The 21994-nt window shown below is 50.5% G+C and overlaps 1 protein-coding gene across 1 annotated transcript in view; it reads left to right on the top strand.

Moving 5' to 3' along the window:
• Positions 1 to 21994, top strand: part of TMCO4 (transmembrane and coiled-coil domains 4) — a 114107-nt gene that overhangs the window by 86227 nt on the left and 5886 nt on the right. Inside the window, exons 13-14 of the mRNA XM_030805724.1 lie at positions 8697 to 8814; positions 14644 to 14761. Coding sequence (XP_030661584.1) covers positions 8697 to 8814; positions 14644 to 14761 — 236 coding nt within the window. The remainder of the gene's footprint in view (positions 1 to 8696; positions 8815 to 14643; positions 14762 to 21994) is intronic.

Raw genomic sequence — 21994 nt, 5'->3', positions numbered from 1 at the left:
ACATCCTGACCCTTGAGTCCCCAAATTCTTACTTGGCTGAAAATTATGTCTGGGCTGTCACTAGATACCAGCTGAAATGCAGAACAGACTGTCACTCGGTCAGCTGGCTCTTTCATCTCCATGATAGCAGACAGCAGACACTACATTTGATGTGACTTATTTCCCTTCCATGGATTGTATCCACAAGTTGCTTTATTCTCAGACAAACCCGGCTTTAGTCCCCCTGGGGCGGCGGGGAGGGGAGAAGGAGGGGAGGTCAGGCAGTGCAGATTAATTTTTAGGGTCCTCCCCCCTCGGGATGTTAGTAATAGCCTTACCACTTTGCATGACCAAATAAAAGAGATGGGAATCAAAGAGGAGAGATGAAGGCTTAGTCATTCCACTAAAGAATTCATCCCAAATCCTGGTATATGTCCAAATAGGCTCATTTAAGCAATTCTTTCCAGTGTGAACCTCATTCCACTGCGGGGCTTGGGGGTAAAGTCAAAGCCGCCCTTTCTCCTTTCTTGGTCCCCCTCCCTTCTGTGGCCTCTCTCTCTGTGTCTGTCATGCGCACGTGTGTATCTTTGGAATGGATTTCATTTGTGTTAGTGCAGTTCACAGTGTTTCCTTCAAGGTCTTTTTACTGGACCCGCAGTCAGGAGATAAGTTCCTCCTTGGTTTCCTACCTTATCACTCGCTGCACACACAAACCCCCACCAGGAGGGAGAAAATCCTTCTTTTCTGCTTCTTGAACTTGTGATTCTTTGGTCTTTGCAGCCCAGAAGAATCTCATTATTGACAGCATGACAGGCAGGTAGGAGTGAGCGGTGCTGCCTTCCCAGCTGTTTGATGAGATTTCTGAGTGGCAGCTAAAGGAGCCGGCCCCGGGATAACAGAAAACTCTGCGAGGGTTTGCCTCACTTTAAGGAAGCTCACTATGTGCAAAGGGGGAAATGACAAAGGTGAGGCTGGGACCTTCACCTGATTCCCACTGGCAAAGGCCCCACACTGTCCGAAAGTGTTCTCTGTGGGGCCCTTCGGAAGGGCTGGCCCCACTTGGTGCATTTTAAGAATGTTTAGTTTCACAAAAAACTTAATTTAAACACAATTTTTGAGACCAAGGCTATCGTGTGAGCTGAAGTTTGCTGCTGTGACGAAGCTGTCCATTCTCAGCTCTTGGGGTTTTTTTAATTTTAATTTTTATTTTTTGAAAAGATAATTTCTAGACTTCTAGGGGTACCAAGTGGTAAAGCGCCATCTCTGGAGTCCAGTGTGAGCTGCTGAAAACATGACAAGAGCAATTCACAAGATAGAAACTGAATTATCTAAATTCTGGGGGTCTTTGACCTTTCAGCTTTCTTTTTCCTCTTCTGAGGATGTTGTCTGGAAGCATTCAGAATGGTTCAGCATGTGACAGCACCATCATAGGCTTCCCTACAATAGCCTCTAACAAAACTAGGCTGTCCTGAACCCCCAGAGTAGAATTGTTTACCCTTATACAAGTGATATGGTTTGGCTGTGTGTCCCCACCCAAATCTCATGTGGCATTGTAATCCACCTGTGTTGAAGGAGAGGCCTGGTGGGAGGTGATTGGTGATTGGATTATAGTGACAGATTTCCTCATGCTGTTCTCGTGATAGTGAGTTCTCACGAGATCTGATTGCTTAAAGGTGTGTCACACTTCCCCTTCACTCTCTCTCCTGCTCTACCATGGGAAGACAAGCTTGCTTCCCCTTCACCTTCCGCCATGATTGTAAGTTTCCTGAGGCCTCCCAGTCATGCTTCCTGTTAAGCCTGTGGAACCGTGAGTCAAATAAACCTATTTTCTTCATAAATTACCCAGTCTCAGGTAGGTCTTTCTAGCAGTGTGAAAATGGACTAATACAACCGAGAAGGCTGGGCATGCACTAAACCTGCATGTGGCATGTGCCCAGGCAGACTTTAAGGGGTTATATATTTTTTGAGATAGAGTCTCGCTCTTGTTGCCCAGGCTCGAGTACAGTGGTGCGATCTCAGCTCGCTGCAACCTCCGCCTCCCAGGTTCAAGTGGTTCTCCTGCCTCAGCCTCCTAAGAAGCTGGGATTACAGGCATGTGCCACCACCCCAGGATAATGTTTGTGTTTTTAGTAGAGACTGGGTTTTGCCATGTTGGCCAGACTGATCTCAAACTGCTGGCCTCAAGCAATCCTCCCACGTTGGCCTCCCAAAGTGCTGGGAATACAGGTGTGAGTCACCGTGCCCAGCTGCCAGACTCTAAATAATCAGATCTTTCATGAACTAATAGACTGAGATCTCACCCATCACCAAGAGGACGGCACCAAGCCGTTTATGAAGGATCCACCCCCATGACCCAAACAGCTCCCACCAGGCCCCACATCACATTTCAGCATGAAATCTGGAGGGGACAAACATCCAAACCATTTCAAAGAGGGAACAGCAAGGCCAGTGTGGCTGGAGCACAGAGAATGAAGGGAAGGTCAGGCAGGGCTTCGAGGCCATTGCAATGACTTTAACTTTGACTCCATGAGAGATGGGTCCGCTGGGAGGTTTTTAAGCACAAAGGTGACATGATCTGACTTTACTGCAGTATAATTTATGTACCACAAGACCCACCCATTTTAAATGCACAATTTAATGATTTTTAGGAAATATATAGAGCTGTGCAATCATCACCAAATCCAATTTTAGAACATTTCCATCAACCTAAAAAGACATCTCATGCCTATGACTTACAATGTAAAGGGATCAGCTGGGCTCCTGTGTTAAAAATAGCAATAAGAGGTAGAAGCAAAGAAAGTGTTGGAAGGAAACATTGTTTTCATGGCACATGTGAATGACAATTAAGTTCTAAGAGCTGAGGGGTAAAGACATGACTGATGAAGCTTTTCCAACTACTGCAGGTTTGGAACTGCCTGAATGCCAAAGTTATAATAGGATGAAAGGCCTTCAGCTCTCACAGTAAAAATAGGATATTAATAGCGAGAACTGTTTAAAAATGAGAAATGCAAGCATAAACGCTCTACATGTCTATGACTCGACTCCTGAACTTGAAGTTAATCCCTGCCCTCTTTTACATAAAAAGTCTGAACATTTCTAAAGCTATATAGGGCTCTCTTAATGCCTTGAAAATTTACAAGAAGAAAAGCTGATGGTAGCAGTAGGAATAAATCCCAAACATGTTTCAGCAAACACTCATTGTCCCTGCAGTAAAAGGGCAGTGAGGTCTTCTCATATCCATTATTATTGAAATGTTTAAATCCCAGTTTCTTTTGTCGGTCTTGAAAACTGGGGGCATTCTACATTGAATCCACATGATGATCTGAAGGATTTTCTGTCCCTGTGGAAGGGACTTGCTTGACACTACAAGTGGTACCTGGGCCAGATGCGGTGGCTCACTTCTGTAAATCCCAGCACTTTAGGAGGCTAAGGTGGGAGGATTACCTGAGTCCAGGAGTTTGAGACCAGCCTGGGCAACATAGCAAGACCTCATCTCTACTAAAATTTAAAAAATCAGCCAGGTGTGATGATGACAGACACCTATAGTCCCAGCTACTTGGGAGGCAGAGGCAGGAGAATCACTTGAGCCTGTGAGGTCGAGGCTGCAGTGAGCCACAATTGCGCCACAGCACTCCCACCTGGGCAACAGAGGGAGACCCTGTCTCAAAAAAATTAAATTAAATTAAATTAAAAAGTGGTACCTGAGTGAGGATTTTCCATAGTTTACCTGGAAGGCTGAATTATTCTAGTATTATAAGGTTTTGAACCAAACAGTGGATTTTTACTGTTTTTTTTTTTCCTTTCCAGCAGCTATGACAGCAGCCAGTATCGTCTTTTTCCTAACCTAAATAGGTTTCCCCTCCTGCACCATCCCGTTCTAGGAACAGTCAGGTGGTAATGGGCTCTGACCGCCTATCCACATCTACCTTGGGTGGGTCTAAGGCAAGCTTGTCCAACCAGTGGCCTGCTGGCCACATGCCACCCAGGATGGCTTTGAATGCAGCTCAACACAAATTAGTAACATTCTTAAAACATTATGAGGGTTTTTTTTGCAATTTTTTTTATTGTTTATCTCATCGACTATTGTTAGTGTTAATATATTTTTATTTATTTGTTTATTTATTTATTTTTAAGATGGAGTCTGTCTCTGTCTCCCAGGCTGGAGTGCAGTGGCACTATCTTGACTCACTGCGATCTCTGCTTCCTGGGTTCAAGCAATTCTCCTGCCTCAGCCTCCCGGGTAGCTGGGACTACAGGCGCCCACCACCACGCCCGGCTAATTTTTGTATTTTTAGTAGAGACGGGGTTTCGCCGTGTTGGCCAGGCTGGTCTCAAACTCCTGACCTCAGGTGATCCATCTGCCTCAGCCTCCCAAAGTGCTGGGATTACAGGCGTGAGCCACAGTGCCCGCCTAGTGTTAGTGTATTTTATGTGTGGCTCAAGTCAATTCTTCTTCCAGTGTGGCCCACGGAAGCCAAAAGATTGGACACCCCTGGCCTAAGGTGGTTCTTGCCAACCGCCCTTAGCTAACACCATGCATTGCTGAGAGCCTGCCACCTAGCTTATCTCCAGGTCAGCAGCCACGCAGAGAGCAAATCTTTAAAATCTAAGGGTACATCTGGGCGTGGCAGTGGTCTAAGGAGGAAAGGGGGAGGGGCCCAATTAGGCAGCTGCCAGCCCAGCTTCAGAGATGGGTAAATGTGTTGCCAGCTTGGTTTGGCTGTGCTCAGGACTATTTTATGGGGTTCAAGGTCCCAGGCAGCTCCCTTTTTAGGTTTTCCTGACAGCTGTCCGTGGATCCGGACTGTGGCTCAGGAATGCTGCTATTACCACCGCTGGCCACAAGGGGTCCCAGCCGTGCAGGCAGCCGCACCAAGACTCGAAAAGCAGCCCCAGCTCTTAGCAGGGCAGACTCTGCCAGGCAGAGAAGGCGCCCTGAATGGCCGGCCCCCAGAGAAAGCTGCTGAGCTCATGGTTATCCCTGGGTCCACAACCATTTGGCACTGTGGGAGCAGCGATAACCCGCATATGATCACTGTGCACTGTTATTGCAGACAGCAGAGAGAAAGGCCCCAGGGACCAGCAGCTCTGCATGCAGTCTGCGTTCTGGTGCCAGGCTTTTCTCACTGGCTATGTGGCCTTGGGCAAGCCCCATCCCCTCTCTGACCCTGTTTCCTCGTCTTCCAAGGGAAATCGCGTTGGTCTCTAAGGGCCTTTTCAGCAACAGCCTTGCCAACAACAAAAGCACCTGAAGTATCGTTTATGTTGGAGGGATATCTGAGCCATCCTTGCTATTCACCACAAACTGTCAGCTTACTGAAGTTTTAAATTCTTCTGCCAGATTATCATTGTCCTGGAAACAAAAGGAGCAAAATCAGAGTTCTGTGCTATGGAGTCTTTTAATCTCAGAGCCAGAGAGGAACTCAGAGAGCTTGGTACTACAAGGGTTTTCAAACTCTTATCAGCCTGGAACCCTGTATTCAGACAAACTCTGACATGGAAGCCCAAAAGGAAAAGCACGGAAAGCACTCTGGTTAGAAACTGGAGCTCAGAGAGAGGAAGCTGTCTGTCCTGTGTCGCTCAGCAAAAGAGTAGCAGAGCTGGTCAAAGCTGTCCCAGCCGGGAACATCTCCCAGCAAGGAACTAAGTGTGCGGCTTCCTGGTGTGTGAGGAAACTCAGACCATAAGAAAGAGCTGGACGGGCGCGGTGGCTCACGCCTGTAATCCCAGCACTTTGGGAGGCTGAGACAGATGGATCACCTGAGGTCAGGAGTTTGAGACCAGCCTGGCCAACATGGTGAAACCCCATCTCTACTAAAATATAAAAATTAGCCAGGCGTGGTGGCAATCGCCTGTAGTCCCAGCTACTTGGGAGGCTGAGGCAGGAGGATCACTTGAACCTGGGAGGTGGAAGTTGCAGTGAGCCAAGATTGCACCACTGCACTCTAGCTTAGGTGAGAGTGAGACTCTGTCCAAAAAAAAAGAAGAAAAGAAAAAGAAAGGAAAGAAAAGAAAAGAGAAAAGGAGGGAGGGAGAAAGGAAAGAAAGGAGGGAAGGAGGGAAGGAAAGGAAGGAAGGAAGGAAGGAAGGAAGGAAGGAAGGAAGGAAGGAAGGGAGGGAGGGAAGCAAGGAAGGAAGGGAAGGGAAGGGAAAAGGGAAGGGAAAAGGGAAGGGAAGGGAGTGCCACAAGGGGGAGGCAGAGGGCCAGGCAGGCCAGTGGGGTGCACGAACTCCCACTGTGCATTCAGTATGCTGGGGTTTTTCCCATGTGACTGAATCCTCATAAAGACCCTGTAAGGCCAGCATCATCATCCTCTTTTAGGCTTGGAGAAGTTACATGATTTGGTTCAAGTCACATAGCTCGGAAGTGGCTAAGCTGGGATTTGAACCTGATGTCAAAGCCTGTAAACTGGTTTTCCTGATAGAGACAGACATTTATTCACTGATTCATTCATTCATTCAAATCTTTATTGAGCACCAAATCTGTAACTGGTGCTGTTCTGGGCCCTGCCACACTGCTGTGAATAAGGCACTGGAGTGCCTGCCCTCACTGAACCTTCATATTAGAGGAGGAGACAGGTGATAAACAATAATCTGTGACAAGGAGAAAAATAAAGCAGAGGTTGGGATAGAGGCTGGGGAAGGGGTGCATTTGCACCTTTCGTTTGTCCAGAGCAGTATTTCTCTGAGCCTTGTCCACATGCCCATCTGGGAACTACTGGTTTCCAATCTGCAGCAAGATTTTAAAAGACATGTTGCTTCTCTATTTCTGTACTTACAGAACAATTGGATTGCACTTTGGTATTTGTTTGCTTGTTTGTTTTGAGACAAGGTCTGGCTCTGTCACCCAGGCTGGTGTGCAGTGGTGTGATCACAGCTCACTGTGGCCTCAAACTCCTGGGCTCAAGCAATCTTCCTGCCTCAACTTCCCAAGTAGCTGTAGCTGGGACTACAGGTGTGCGCCACCACACCCAGCTAAATTTTTTTTTTTTTTTTTTTTTTTTTTTTTGAGACAGAGTCTCAGTCTGTGGCCCAGGCTGGAGTGCAGTGGCCCAGTCTCAGCTCACTGCAACCTCTGCCTCCGGGCTCAAGCGATTTTCACACCTAAGCCTCCCAAATAGCTGGGATTACAGGCTTTTGCCACCACACCCAGCTAATTTTTGTATTTTTAGTAGAGACGGGATTTTGCCATGCTGGCAAGGCTAGTCTCTAAATCCTGGCCTTAAGTGATCCACCCACCTTGGCTTCCCAAAATGCTGGAATTACAGGCATAAGCCACTGTGCCGGGCCCTGACTATTTTTTTTTTTTTTTTTTGTAAAGACAAAGGTCTCAGCCAGGCACAGTGGCTCACGCCTGTAATCCCAGCACTTTGGGAGGCTGAGGCGGGCGGATCACCAGGTCAGGAGATCGAGACCATCCTGGCTAACACGGTGAAACCCTGTCTCTACTAAAAATACAAAAGATTAGCCGGGCGCAATGGCGGGCGCCTGTAGTCCCATCTACTCGGGAGGCTGAGGCAGGAGAATGGCGTGAACCCGAGAGGTAGAGCTTGCAGTGAGCCGAGATCGTGCCACTGCACTCCAGCCTGGGCAATAGAGCGAGACTCTGTCTCAAAAAAATAAATAAAGTAAAAGACAAGGGTCTCACTATGTTGCCCAGGCTGGTCTTGAACTCCTGGGCTGAAGCGATCCTTATGCCTTGGCTTCCCAAAATGCTGAGATTACCAGCACTAGGTGAACCACCGCCCCCAGCCCAGACTGCACTTTGAATAGCCCTGACCTGAAATATTTCCTGAATCATTAGATCGATGCAGCTGACGAGTGCACTCCCTGACCCCAGGACCTACTCGCCCCATCTCCTCTTCACCCCCTTCTTCCCACCAGTCTGCACAGATCCCAGGGAACTTTTTGCAGAGGAAGATACTGGTGTCTCCCACCTGCATGCAAGATGATGCGGGGCCTGTTAGTCTCTTCTAAAGGAAGACATCCATCCGTAGTCCACGGCTGGTGTGAGCTTCGTGGGTGGTGGAGAGAGACCTGGGTTCCAACTCAGGCTGTGTTGGAACTTATTAGCCATGTGATCTGGCAGATATCTTTGGTTTTCCTTAACTCTAAAATGGGGAAAATGAGGCTGGGTGCGGTGGCTCACGCCTGTAATCCCAGTACTTTGGGAGGCCAAGGCGGATGGATCACCTGAGGTCAGGAGTTTGAGACCAGCCTGGCCAACATGGTGAAACCCCATCTCTCCTAAAAATACAAAAAATTAGCCGGGCATGGTGGCACGTGCCTGTAATCCCAGCTACTCGGGAGACTGAGGCAGGAGAATCGCTTGAACCTGGGAGACGGAGGTTGCAGTGAGCTGAGATCATGCCACTGCACTCCAGCCTGGGCAACAGAGCGAGACTCCACCTCAAAAAATAAATAATTAATAAAATAAAATAAATAAAATGGGGTAATGATCCTTTGAAGGAATAGATTAGGCATATAAGAGGCTTGATTCAGGTTCTGGAACTCAGTAGGTAGAAGCCTCCATGCCTTTCCATGCATGTGTTTGCGTGTTTGCATGTGTGTACATGCACATTTGCACAGGATTGTCCATGTTCACGTGTGTGCATGTGTATGTGTGTGACATTCATCTCCTCCACTGCTCTTGGAGTCCCTCCCAGTGCCCACTGTGGCCAGGGACACTGACGGCCTTTTCTGGGGTCTTTTGCCAGATTGCCAAGGGATCATCGAGGACGTCATCCTGCTGGGTGCGCCTGTGGAGGGAGAAGCCAAGCACTGGGAACCTTTCCGGAAGGTGGTGTCCGGGAGGATCATCAATGGCTACTGCAGGTCTGTCCAAACCTCGTGCCAGCGGGGAAGTGACAATGCTTACTGAGCACTTAGTATGCCCAGACTCTGTGTTGGAGACACGTATTTGAGACCTAATCCCTGTCCTGGAAGATCCCAGGAACCGGCCTGGCACCGGCCCTGTTAGGAGCAGGCCCAGGCCTGGTGATCTGATCTGGGAAGCGTCCCTCCACTAGCATGATGGACAGCAGAGGGGATTCTGAGAAGATGTTTCTGTGTCAGGCCTGAGAGCAGCAGGATGACAGGAGAGGGTGGGCGGCTTGGCCTGGTTGGAGTTGGGGAAAGGGACATGGGTGAGTGGGACACAGCCTGAAAAACAAAGATTGGGCCACAGGGAGGTCTTTGAACAAGGTCTGAGAGGCTTCTATGTTAGTCTTTGGTGGTGGAGGGAGGGGCTGGAGGGGCCTAGGCTGAGCTTTCTGAGTAGTGCCTTGGAGGCAGGGCAGGGTGCTAGAACAGGGGGCCGACGGCGTGCAGGAGCCTGTACCCAAACAGGGTGACAGACCCTCCAGCCAGATGAGGGGGGCCATGAAGGCTGGCGGCTGCAGGGCTAGAAAGGAAGCAACCCTTGTTTGGGGTTTGAGAAGGAGGACCTGCGGGGTTTCAGCCAAAGCTGTGACTCAGACTTTAGGGCAGGAGGGAAGATGAAACCCAAAACTGAGCCCTCTAAGATTGGCCTGAGAAGAAGCCCCGTCCATCCAGCCTCTGGATGAAGCAAAGGTATTTTCAGAGCAACAATGTTTAAGGCTCATGATTTGGAAGCACACAGGCCTGGGTTCTAATGCCTGCCTTCGTTTCTCCATCAGTAAAAGAGGGATACTGGTAGCAACTGCCCTCAGAGTTGTGACGATGCTTGAAGGATTTACAGAGCTGTACAAGTGTGCGTGTTTGCACGTATGTACATGCTCGTGCACGATTGTCCATGTGCACATGTGTGTATGTGTGTGCATGGTACCTACATGCCTTGTGAATGACAGGTGATGTCACCATTTTTTTCATTCATCATCGTCAATCACTTGAGATATTCATTCAGCAAATTCAGTGAGCACCAACCTTAGGCCAGGCAGCATGGTGGGAGGCTGAGGCAGGACAATCGCTTGAACCTGGGAGGTGGAGGTTGCAGTGAGCCAAGATCGCACCACTGTACTCCAGCCTGGGCAACAAGAGCGAGACTCCATCTAAAAAAAAAAAAAAAAAAATATATAAAATAATATATATATATATGAAAAAGATAAGGAATGGACAAAGACTTTGATGCGAGACAGTCCTAGGTTAAAATCTTGCCTCTGCCATTTACCTTTTGAATGGGTTTAGACAAACAACTTCCCTGAATTCAGTGTCCCCATCTATAAAATAGGAATAATAGTCCCTCCTGTACAGAGGTTCTGGCAAGATTAAATGACATTATGAAGCAGAAGAACTGGCACTTAGTAGGTGCCCAATAAATGATAACAGTTATGTTTATTGCTTGGCATACTCACATAGCACATGACCTTTTTTTTTTGTTTTTTGAAACGAGAGTCTCGCATTGTCACCCAGGCTGGAGTGCAGTGTTGCAATCTCAGCTCACTGCAAGCTCCACCCCCCGGGTTCATGCCATTCTCCTGCCTCAGCCTCCCGAGTAGCTGGGACTACAGGCACACGCCACCACACCCGGCTAATTTATTATATTTTTAGTAGAGACGGGGTTTAACCGTGTTAGCCAGGATGGTCTCGATCTCCTGACCTCGTGATCCACCTGTCTTGGCCTCCCAAAGTGCTGGGATTATAGGCGTGAGCCACTGCGCCCGGCCGCACATGATTTTTTAGCACTTTTTATAAACATCAAAGGGAAAGAATTAAGATTGCACGTGTGCAGTGGGAACGCAGCAAAATCTTATTAAACCCATCTGTTCTGTTGAGAACCTGAGACGCATACACTTGGTTTTCAATTATTTTGTGAGACCTTGGGCCATCTCTTTATGGAAAGAAAGGAGGAGGAGGAGAAGAAGAAAGGGAAGGAAGGAAGGGGAAAGAGAGTGTAGATCAAAACAACTGTAGTTCCTTGGTTAAATTAAGCATCAGCCAGGAGTTCAGATTCTTGGCCTCCAAAGGCCGTTTAGTTGCTGTGAACTTAAACGTGGAGGGTTAGAGGGAAGGGGATTCCGGCCAACCCTACCCAACTACACAAGTTTACTCGTGTGTAATTTACATTAATAAAGCTCTTTGTAGATCCAATCCCTTACCTGGGCTATTCACGAACCTTCTGGAAGCTAGCTGGGGTGATAGCACTGCTGCCCGTCACATCCCTGAGGAAGTAAAGCTCAAAAAGGGGCAAGTGACTTGCCCAGGGTCCCACAGGCAGACCCAGGATATGAGCTCAGGCCTGTCTCACCCCACCGTGAGAGGGCTACATTCTGAGTCCTCAGGCGGGCTCCTTGTAACCCAGGACAAGAGGCCACCCTGTGGGCTCTGCCCCAGGTGCCGTGTGAGGAAGGGATGACAGAAGAAGGAGCAGGGAGGACCCCTGCCCACAGGTGGCTTGAGGCCTGGTGAGTGAGCCTTGTCTGCCTTCAGCAGGTGGCAGTTGTTCAGCCTGGGGCTTGCACATCAGCATTGCCTGGAGGGCCTGGGAGAGCCTGGCAGCCAGTTCCCAGTTCAGCTCAGGGTACAGGGATGACTAAGGCACAGGCCTGCCCTCAGGGAGCTCTCTGCTTTTCTAGAAAAGAGGAAACACAGGAGGACGTCTGGCAAACATCATAAAAGGAACAAGTACCAGGCACACAAGGGGTGAATGATTAATCATTTTGGATGGAGGACAGGTGCAGTGGCTCGCACCTGTAATCCCTGCACTTTGGGAGGCCGAGGCAGGAGGATCACTTGAGCCCAGGAAGGAGTTCAAGACTAGCCTGAACAATATGGCAAAACCTGTCTCCACAAAAAAAAAAATACAAAAATTAGCCGGGCATGGTGGCGCACACCTATAGTCCCAGCTACTTGGGAGGCTGAGGTGGGAGGATGGCTTGAGCCCAGGAGGCAGAGGCTGCAATGAGCCAAGATCGTGCCACTGCACTCCAGCCTGAGCAACAGAGCAAGACCCTGTCTCAAAACATATATATATATATATATATATATATAGTAGTGGGTGGAGAGGCCCAGGGGCACTCCCTGGAGGAGGGGATGTCCAAGGTGAATTTTGAAAGGATGGGTATAGGAACCCATCAGAGACTGGAAGCACAGACTGAACCAGAGAGAGGTGGCACAGCACACACACGTCCAGCACAGGCTCTAATAGTCATGCCTGAGGCTCCCTGAGCACCTGTGTATACATGTCCCTCCTCAGTTAATGGTCCCGCCAATGCTGAGAGCTAAGATATCCTGAGGAGACTGAGGCTCAGAAAGGTCAAGCAACCTGTCCAAGGTCACACAGCTCATAATCGACAAGGCAGGAATTGAACCTGGCTCTGTGTGGTCCAGAGCCGGGTGGAGAAGGTCTTGAATGCCAGTGAAGGCCCATGGTTTGCTCAGCACAGTGAGAGGGTACAGAACCTTCTAATCTGTGTTCCTGCTCTGCCCCTATATGTGTATAAATACATGTAATTCACATTTTAATTAAAATGTTGTCATAATTACAGCAGAAATAATTTTGGAGGAATGATACTGTCTTTGCTCATTTATACCCAGCTGTATTGGAAACATTTCCCGACCATCTTCATATCCAGTGTTTGATGCACTGGATTCTTATGAATAGTTCAATAAAACAACTGGAATTGATCTCCCTCTTCTCCCTCTAGCCATCCTTTTTTTTTTTTTTAGTTTTTTGTTTTTTTGTGACAAGGTCTCACTCTGTTGCCCAGGCTGAAGTGCAGTGGCACAACCATGGCTCACTGCAGCCTCAACTGCCTTGGGCTTAGATGATCCTCCTGCCTCAGCCTCCCAAGTAGCTGGGACCACAAGCACACACCACCACGCCCAGCTAATTTTTGTGTGTTTTGTAGAGGTGGGGTCTCCCTATGTTGCCTAGGCTGGTCTCAAATGCCTGGGCCCAAGCAATCCTCCCACCTCAGCCTCCCAAAATGCTGGGATTACAGGCATGAGCCACCACGCCCTGCAACCATCCATTCTTAGACAGTGCTTCTTGGACCCTCAATATTAAGATAATCATCAGTACCTGAAAGCATTGCTCTCTGGAGAGACTGAAGGAATTTTCTAGATGAGAAAGCCCATAGGCAATGGAGAGCCATGGTCTGCTTCTAAGGGAGCACTATGGTCAGATGGGTGTTTTAGGAAGACCCCAGTGGCTCAAGGTAGGTGATGCCAGGAGCAGGGAATGGGGTGAGGAGGTCGTTGCATTCATCCATGGGGCGGGGAGGGAGGATTGCCTGCTCTCAGGGCTGGACCACAAGGGGCAGGTATTGGAGGGGAGAGGGGAGGAAGAATTGGGAGGACTTTGATACGTTGGCCATAGGCAGGAGGCACCCAAGACGTTGGTTTCTACTTGAAGGACTGGGCAGATAACAGTGGGGAAGGAGTTAGGGACGGATGAGCTCACTTCGGGACACAGCAGGAGAGTCTGTAGAGGACCCCTCAGCTCAGGGACCCAGTCCTCCTGGGGGTTTTCAGAGTGATACCCACTCACAAACCCACATGCTCAGAGACCACAGAGGGTCAGAACTTGGAGAAGCCCAGAGAGCACCACTACTCTCCCACACAGGTGGAGGACTTGCCTGTGGTCACACAGCAGGGCACATAGACAGGGCCACCAGGACTCCAGACCCGGCCTCCTATCTCTCAGCCATTCTTACCCCCCTGCAGTGAGGGAGGGCCCTTCTTTCAGATCAACAAGTGTGCAAAAATAACGCCATGTAAACCAGAGTCAGAATTAGTCCACATAAAAGACAGCAGGATGGGCTGAGTTGGATCCGAGCCTGGGGTGCAGAGGGGAGAACAGAAGCTTGCCTGTGCGCAGACTTGCTGGGCGGCAAGGCCCAAGGGCATGGTTCTGGGATGGCCCAGCTGCATCCCAAGGCAGTTCAAGCGTTTGCGAGGGAAGGCTGCCTCAAGGGGCCCCTCAGACCATGTCCTCTGTAGACAGTGCTCATTGAACCTGAAGCAACGGGCGGCAGAGGGTCCGGAGTCATTTCTTCTAGATAGTGTAGGGGCAGTGTTTGGCTGGGGCCAGGTTCACAGAGTGGGGTCACAGCACCCCTGAAAGTAGAGGAATATTCCCAGTGCTGTGACTGCCTGGACAACCACCTTCGCCTCCTCTGCTGCCTGAGGGCAGGGAGGACCTGCAGCCTGGGCTGAGCCTGTCCTGGGAAAGCCAAGCTGGTCCCTCCAGCCACAAATAGGTCATCTAGACCCCAGAGCTCCTCCCCTCCTCACAGGTGGACCTTCTCTGCTTTTCTTTTTCCAGGGTGCCCTGGACAAGCCACCTTTCCTGAGCTGGGAGTAGTTCTCCTGAGCCACATGGTGACTTTTTGAGAACTTTATCCAGATTCCTCATTCATTCATTCAGCAGATATTCCTCTGTTGCCTGCCGGACACTGTTCTCAGCTCTGGAGACCCAGCTGGGAAGAAAGCACACAGCCCTCATGGAGCTACCTGGTGCTTGCGCGTAGCCCTGCACACCGTGCCTGGCAACCAGGCCAGGCTCCAAAAGCATCAGCTGTAGCTGCTTCATCTTCCATCTCCACCGTCCAATCAGGGGCCCTGTTTTCCCACAGAAGCTCCATTCCCACCTGGCTTCCCCAGGAGGCAGCCTGGCCCGTCCTGTCCTTGGGCTGTCCAAGGCTGGTACTAACGTTCACATGCTTCTCCACCCTCCCACAGGGGAGACTGGCTGCTGAGTTTCGTGTACCGCACGTCCTCGGTGCAGCTCCGTGTCGCCGGCCTACAGCCCGTGCTGCTGCAGGACAGGAGGCTGGAGAACGTGGACCTGACCCCTGTGGTGAGTGTCGGCCTGTTCCTCCTGGGCCTTGTGTTTGCTTAGTTGCTCCAGCCCAGCCACCCCTGTCCCCCGGACCCAGCCTGTTCCACGCCACAGGAGAAAGGTCATAAGATTTATTTGGGGCCAGGCACAGTGGCTCATGCCTGTAATCCCAGCACTTTGGGAGGCCAAGGCAGGCAGATCACGAGGTCAGGAGATCGAGACCATCCTGGCTAACACAGTGAAACCCCGTCTCTACTAAAAATACAAAAAATTAGCCAGATGAGGTGGCGGGCGCCTGTAGTCGCAGCTACTCAGGAGGCTGAGACAGGAGAATGGCATGAACCGGGAGGCAGAGCTTGCAGTGAGCCGAGATCACGCCATTGCACTCCAGCCTGGGTGACAGAGCAAGACTCCGTCTCAAAAAAAAAAAAAAAAAAAAAAGAATTTATTTGGAGCCAGGTGCAAGTGGCTCATGCCTGTAATCCCAGCACTTCGGGAGGCCCAGGAGGGCAGATCCCTTGAGCCTAGGAATTTGAGACCAGCCTGGGCAACATGGCAAAACCCTATCTCTATAAAAAAAATTTTAAATTAGCTGGGCATGGTGGTGCGTGCCTGTAGTCCCAGCCTCTTGGGAGGCTGAGGTGGGAGGATCACTTGAGCCTAGGAGATCGAGGCTGCAGTGAGCCATGATTGTGCCATTGCATTGCAGCCTGGGCATCAGAGCATAACCCTGTCTCTAAAAAGCAAAAACACACACAGATATACAACTAGCAATTAACGGGACCAGGATTAGATTTGAACCTCCAGAACCCTCACTCTTGCTCCTGTATTACTGCCGTTCCCCACTCCTGAGTCCCCCCAACCCAGGGCTCCCCAGTAGCCCCATCTCAGCTCACTAGTCAAGACTGTATGTTTCTGCGAGAAGCAGCTGGAGCAAGCAGGGGACACAGGTGGAGGGCTTTAGGCTAGACCAAAAGCAGAAGCACCCGCCTGCCAGGCTGTGGAAAGATGGGATGCAGAGTGGGACATCTAGGGAATCTTTAAAATGCAGAGCCCAGGGCCCCACTGCCCAAAAATTCTACATCAGTCTCTAGGGGCAGAGCCATGAGTCCACATTTTAAACATACTCCCTGAGGGTTCCCATACAGCTAAAACTAGGCTGGGGTGCAGGGGCAGATGATCAGAAAGAATTCTTGCAGTGAATGGGGTGGGAGGGCACCTGCTGGGCAGCCACACAAACCCAACTTGAATTTCTTTTCTTTTTCTTTTTTTTCTTTTTTTTTGTTTGAGATGAGGTCTCACTCTGTTGCCCAGGCTGGAGTGCAGTGGCGTGATCTCAGCTCACTGCAACCTCCGCCTCCTGGGTTCAAGCAATCCTCCCACCTCAGCCTCCCTAGTAGCTGGGAATACAGGCGCATGCCACCACCCTGGCTAATTTTTGTATTTTTAGTAGAGATGGCATTTCACCACATTGGCTAGGCTGGTCTCGAACTCCTGACCACAGGTGATCTGCCTGCCTTGGCTTCTCAAAGTGCTGGGATTACAAGCATGAACCACCACACCTGCTCTCTTTTCTTTTCTTTTTTTTTTTGAGACGGAGCCTCAGGCTAGAGTGCAATGGCACGATCTTGGCTCACTGCAACCTCTGCCTCCCTGGTTCAAGCCATTCTCCTGCTTCAGCTTCCCGAGTAACTGGGACTACAGGCACCCGCCACTATGCCCGGCTAATTTTTGTATTTTTAGTAGAGATGGGGTTTCACCATGTTAGTCAGGCTGGTCTTGAACTCCTGACCTCAGGTGATCTGCCTGCCTCAGCCTCCCAAAGTGCTGGGATTATAGGCATGAGCCACCGTGCCTGGCCTTTTTTTTTTTTTTTTGTTTGAGATGTGGTCTTGCTATGTTGCCCAGGCTGGAATGCAGTGGCACAATCTCAGCTCACTGCAACCTCTGCCTCCCAGGCTCAAGTGATCTTCCTGCCCCAGCCTCCTGAGTAGCTGGGACCACAGGTGCATGCCACATCTAGCTAATTTTTTGTAGTTTTGGTAGAAACGAGATTTCACCATGTTGCCCAGGCTGGTTTTGAACTCCTGAGCTCAAGCAATCCACCCATCTTGGCCTCCCAGAGTGCTGGGATTATAGGCGTGAGCCACCATGCCCGGCCAACTGGAGTTTTTTAGACTTGAAAGAACCTTGTTCACCTGCCACATGCCATCCTAGGGAGTTAATAGCTTCCCGTGTGGACACTCACTCTGTCTGGCTCTGCCCTAAGCATATTTATTTATTTATTTATTTATTTATATTTTTGAGATGGAGTTTCATTCTTGCCACCCAGGCTGGAGTGCAATGGCGCGATCTCGGCTCACTGCAACCTCCACCTCCCAGGTTCAAGTGACTGTCCTGCCTCAGCCTCCCAAATAGCTGGGATTACAGGCACCTGCCACCAAACCCAGCTAATTTTTTTTTTTTTTCGTATTTTTCATAGAGATGGGGTTTCGCCACGTTGGTCAGACTGTTCTCGAACTCCTGACCTCAGGTGATCCACCCGCCTTGGCCTCCCAAAGTGCTGGGATTATAGGCATGAAGCACCACGCCTGGCCCGCCCTCACCCTTTTACAGACATTAGTGTCCCCATTGTACAGACAAGGTCACTGAGGCTTACAGACGTTCCAGGGTCACACTGCTGAAACATGGCACAGCAGGACTCAGACCCAGGTCTGAAGCCAATAGATGTAGCCCCAGCCCAGGTAGATATGAGAAACAGTGGGAGAGGTGCTCCACAGGGGGAGGCGGGGAGGGGAGGAATAAGGAATAAGCTGTAACTACAAGCACAAGCCGACTTCAGCCGGTACAAACCCTTGCAATGTCAAGGGACCCTGAGAACAAAATCTTTGGTTTCTCGTTATTATGTTGTTGGCTGCCATTTATCAAGTGCCAAGTGCTTCCCACGTGTAAACCAGTATATTAGTCCGTTTTCATGCTGCTGATAAAGACATACCAAAGACTGGGTAATTTATAAAGAAAAAGAGGTTTAATGGACTCAATTTCATGTGGCTGGGGAGGCCTCACAATCATGGTGGAAGGCGAAAGCCATGTCTTACATGGCGGCAGGCAAGACAGAGAATGAGAACCAAGTGAAAGTGGTTTCCCCTTATAAAACCATCAGATCTCAGGAGACTTATTCATTACCACGAGAACAGTATGGGGGGAACCACCCCCATGATTCAATTATCTCCCACTGGGTCCCTCCCACAACACATGGGACTTATGGGAGTACAATTCAAGATGAGATTTGGGTGGGGACACAGCTAAACCATGTCACCCAGTTTTCCACTAATGGTAGTTTGAGCAGCTCCTTCCTGCAGACAGACTAGACTCCTTTCAGGGCATCTAAAAATCCCCTGGTTTGAGGGGCACTCTGGCTTCCCCATTCAGCATCAGCAGCTGCCTGTTCTGACCACTCTACCACTGCATCTCAGTGGCCGATGAAGCTAGGCCCTGGATCCACCCCGCCACCATAGTGTGGTTCACACTGGGCTGCATGTTTTTTGAGACTTGACTGAGCATTTGATAACATGGGGGAATTCTTGCACAAAAAAACAAAATCAAAACTTCACCAGGTGCTGCTGTCCATGAAGTCTGTCAGCCATGTCCCTGCCCAGAGGTCACCCGGGCCTCTCACCTGGCCTGACACCAGGTCACTGGGGCCAGTTCATTCTCCCTTGTATCTTCACCCCTCAACTCCCAGGGCCCTAAGACACAATTCGTAACCCACCAGAGGATCACAAATGAAACCACCCTGTGCCTTCCTAACTGGGAGCTTTGGGGGCTGGGGTAGATTAAGAGTCATTTCTAGACTCATCCATTTATGAAACTGGTTGCTCCTGGTTAAAGAGTCTTCGCAGGGGCCGGGCACGGTGGCTCACACCTGTAATCCCAGCACTTTGGGAGGCCAAGGCGGGCAGATCACAAGGTCAGGAGATCGAGACCATCCTGGCTAACACGGTGAAACCCCATCTCTACTAAAAATACAAAAAATTAGCTGGGCATGGTGGCAGATACCTGTAGTCCCAGCTACTCAGGAGGCTGAGGCAGGAGAATGGCGTGAACCCAGGAGGCGGAACTTGCAGTGAGCTGAGATGGCACCACTGCACTCCAGCCTGGGTGACAGAGCGAGACTGTGTTTCAAAAAAAAGGAATCTTCACAGATAGACTTGGCTCACATTCTGTAAACCTCGCAACTCCCTAGAGGAGGTATTAAGCATCCCCAGATCACAGATTGGGAAACTGAGACCTGGGAGCATGGAGTCATGGCCAGAGTTGTAGGTCTGGACTCTGAACCCAGGTTGGAAGCTGTGCTGCCCTCTTCCCTGTGGGAATGAGGTAAGCTGAGTCGCAAGACCAGCAAACCACAGTGACAGGAATTTTCTCTCGGCCCCGTTGCCACACTTGCAGCAGGGGCGCCCCGTCTACTCGGTCCACCACACTCAGCCCCTTGCAGGAGGAAGCACATGAATGAGCAAGTGCCGGGTCTGGCTGACCACTCCAAACACCAACACAAGAGCAAGCTCCATGCTGGGCCTGTGGCCAGACCAGGCATGTTGCCTCGAGGGGAAAGTGGCAGCACCCGGGCAGGGGTACCCGCGACCCTGAAGCCCCAGAGGGGAGGTTAGTGTGCTAATTAGCTGTTTTAGTTCCACCATTGATGGCCCAATAAACGGTGGTGTGTTAACAGCTCAGTTGGCCCCTGGCCCCATCACATGGGGCAGCTGCCCTCCACTGGTGAGGGCAAAAGGCCAGTGTGACAGCCTTTCTGGGTACCCACACTCAGTGGGTCCCAAGCTCTGGTCCAGCATCCAGGAAGAATGAGGATACGCTGACAATTGAAGAGTGAGCGAGGCGGGGAGTTTTACTGAGTGATGAAACAGCTTTTCGCAGAGAGGGGATGTGCGGGTGGTTCCCCTACCCAAAGGCAGGAAAGCCCCCACAATGTGGCTGAGTCTGGGGTTTTATAGGCTCAGAATAGGGGAAGGTGGGCAAACAGGAACAGAAGTTCTCACTCTGGGTCACGGGTTTTATCTGGGACCAGCAGTCCGGTCTTTCAGCCTTCAGGCTGTTTTTTTGGCTTGAAGGTGGGGTTTCACTGGGGACCCGCCCCTGTCTGCCTAGGTATTTGTCTGCCTCCTGTCACCATCAACAGGGCTCAGAGCTGATGCCTCCTGACCCGTGTCCAGGGCTCTCTGTCCTATTCAAGGTGCCTGCACCCTGAATGGGGTGAAAGGGAGCAGGGACTTTGTGCCTCAGCACCCCAGGAGTCTCCCTTTGCCAGAAGAATCAGAGATAAAAAGCATCTGCTGAAGAAAGTAGCTTTTAATGCTGCAAAGCCCTCACAAGATCTGATTTCTACTGGGAATAGGATATGGTAGGAAGAGCACAGCCTTTGGCACCAGAGAGACATGGCTTAGAATCCTGGCTCTGCCACTGGTTTACTGGCTGTGTGACCTTGGGCCAGTTACTTAACCTCTCTGTGTCTCAGTGTCCTCATCTAGGAAATGGTGGAAACGCCTAACTTCCAGGGCAGTGCATGTAAGATGTTTGGCGCATAGTAGGCCTTCCTTTAACCCTAGTCCCTCCTGGCCTGCCCCTGCCACCACCCCCAGTTTGCTTGCCTCTGGGACCAGCAGTTTTGGAGACTCTGCTCCCTCCTCAGACTGTCTTGGTGGCAGCTTCCCAGCTCCTGCCTAATAATAGCTCTTTATCACATTAGGAGTACATCACAAAAACCAGTGCTTTCCTCTTCTGGGTAATTAGAGGTAATTAGCACTGCCTTTGTGCTGGCCTCCTGTTTTCCTTGAAAACGCTTTGCTGGAGAAGTTGCTGGCAAGGGAGCCTTCATTACTGCTGTTGGGGAAATGCTGGCCGCCCTCTGCTCCCAACAGAGACCCACAGGACCTGTCTTCTCCCTGCTGGACCAACCACACAGCAGGGCCCTTTGTGATCATCCCACTGGGCTCTCCCTGTCGAAGGCAGGCCGCATCTCTGGGGTGAATGAAGCTGCCCTCCTGCCCCTCAGTCTCTCCTCACAGGGCCGGGGTTACAGTGGATGGGGGATTTGCCACCCCAGGGACCAACTCACGAGGCTTCTGAGGTGCAGAGACCCGACCCACGGCAAGACTCTTCATGTCCCAGAGGAAATGCCAGGTGGCCTAGAACTTAGCAAAAGGCTTGGCACAAAGTAGATAATAATAACCACAGGAGCCCACAACTCACATGTTTTACGGGGATAAATCTTTTGATGCTCATAGAGGTCCTGCATAGTGGTAGTAACCCGTGGTACAGATGTGAAAACTGAGGCTGCAGGCAGTGCCACAGCATGTGAGTGGTAGAGCCAGATGACCCTGGGCTCTTCACCACTGCCTCGGTACTGCCTGCATTCACACATCTCTGTAGCTTCTGGTAGTGGCCTCTAACCCTGCGCCGATAAGCCTGTTACATGTACTATCTCATCAAAGCCACACAGCCAGCCCACGTGGTATGGGTCTCTTTATTAGCCTGATTTTATACATTAGGAAATTGAGGTCCAAGAAGTGAAAGAACCCAAAGAGGCCGGATAGGCTTGGAAGGAGTCACTGGGGCAGGCGGAGGTGGGTGATGGCAGCCTCTGTTTGGGTAAGTTGGGGTGTCTTTTGAGGCAGGAAACAGGAAGGGCTGGGCCCCATTTGTACGTGCCGGGATCTGGTCCACACCGAGCCCCCACGATGCGCAGGGCTGGCTGTGGGGCACAGAGGTGAGTGAGAAGTGGTCCCTGCTCCCCTGCGCTCACAGTTTATCAGGGAACGCAACCTCATGAGCATGTGACGATGACGGGTTATCAGTGCCGTCACAGGGTGTCCACAGAGGCCCCTGCCAGCACGGGAAGCCACGGAAGGCTTCTGCACGCCAGTCACATCCGGCGTGTATTCAGGCGGCTCGCAGATTCAATCAAGACAGCCTGGGAGATGTTCAGGGGCTGATTCTTTACCTAGTATCGGCTACACCAGAACTTTCTGGTGCTGAGAAGAGGCTCTTTCCCAACCTGCTTCACCCCTCTTCTCTCATCTCTCCAGCTAACTATAAAACCAGAGCTCTGCCCAGCACCTGCTCCCCTGGGTCTTTGCAGAGGGGTGGCTCAGGGACTAGGGTTGCCTGAGACCCGGACGAACTTGTAATCGAGGAGGGCCAGAGCTGTGTGTTCTAGGACAGCACTCAGTGGAA

Source organism: Nomascus leucogenys, chromosome 24 (genome assembly GCF_006542625.1).
Source record: "Nomascus leucogenys isolate Asia chromosome 24, Asia_NLE_v1, whole genome shotgun sequence".
Taxonomy (NCBI): Eukaryota; Metazoa; Chordata; class Mammalia; order Primates; family Hylobatidae; genus Nomascus; species Nomascus leucogenys.
Note: the sequence above shows the minus strand (reverse complement) of the source record. Positions and strands in the feature narration are given on the sequence as shown.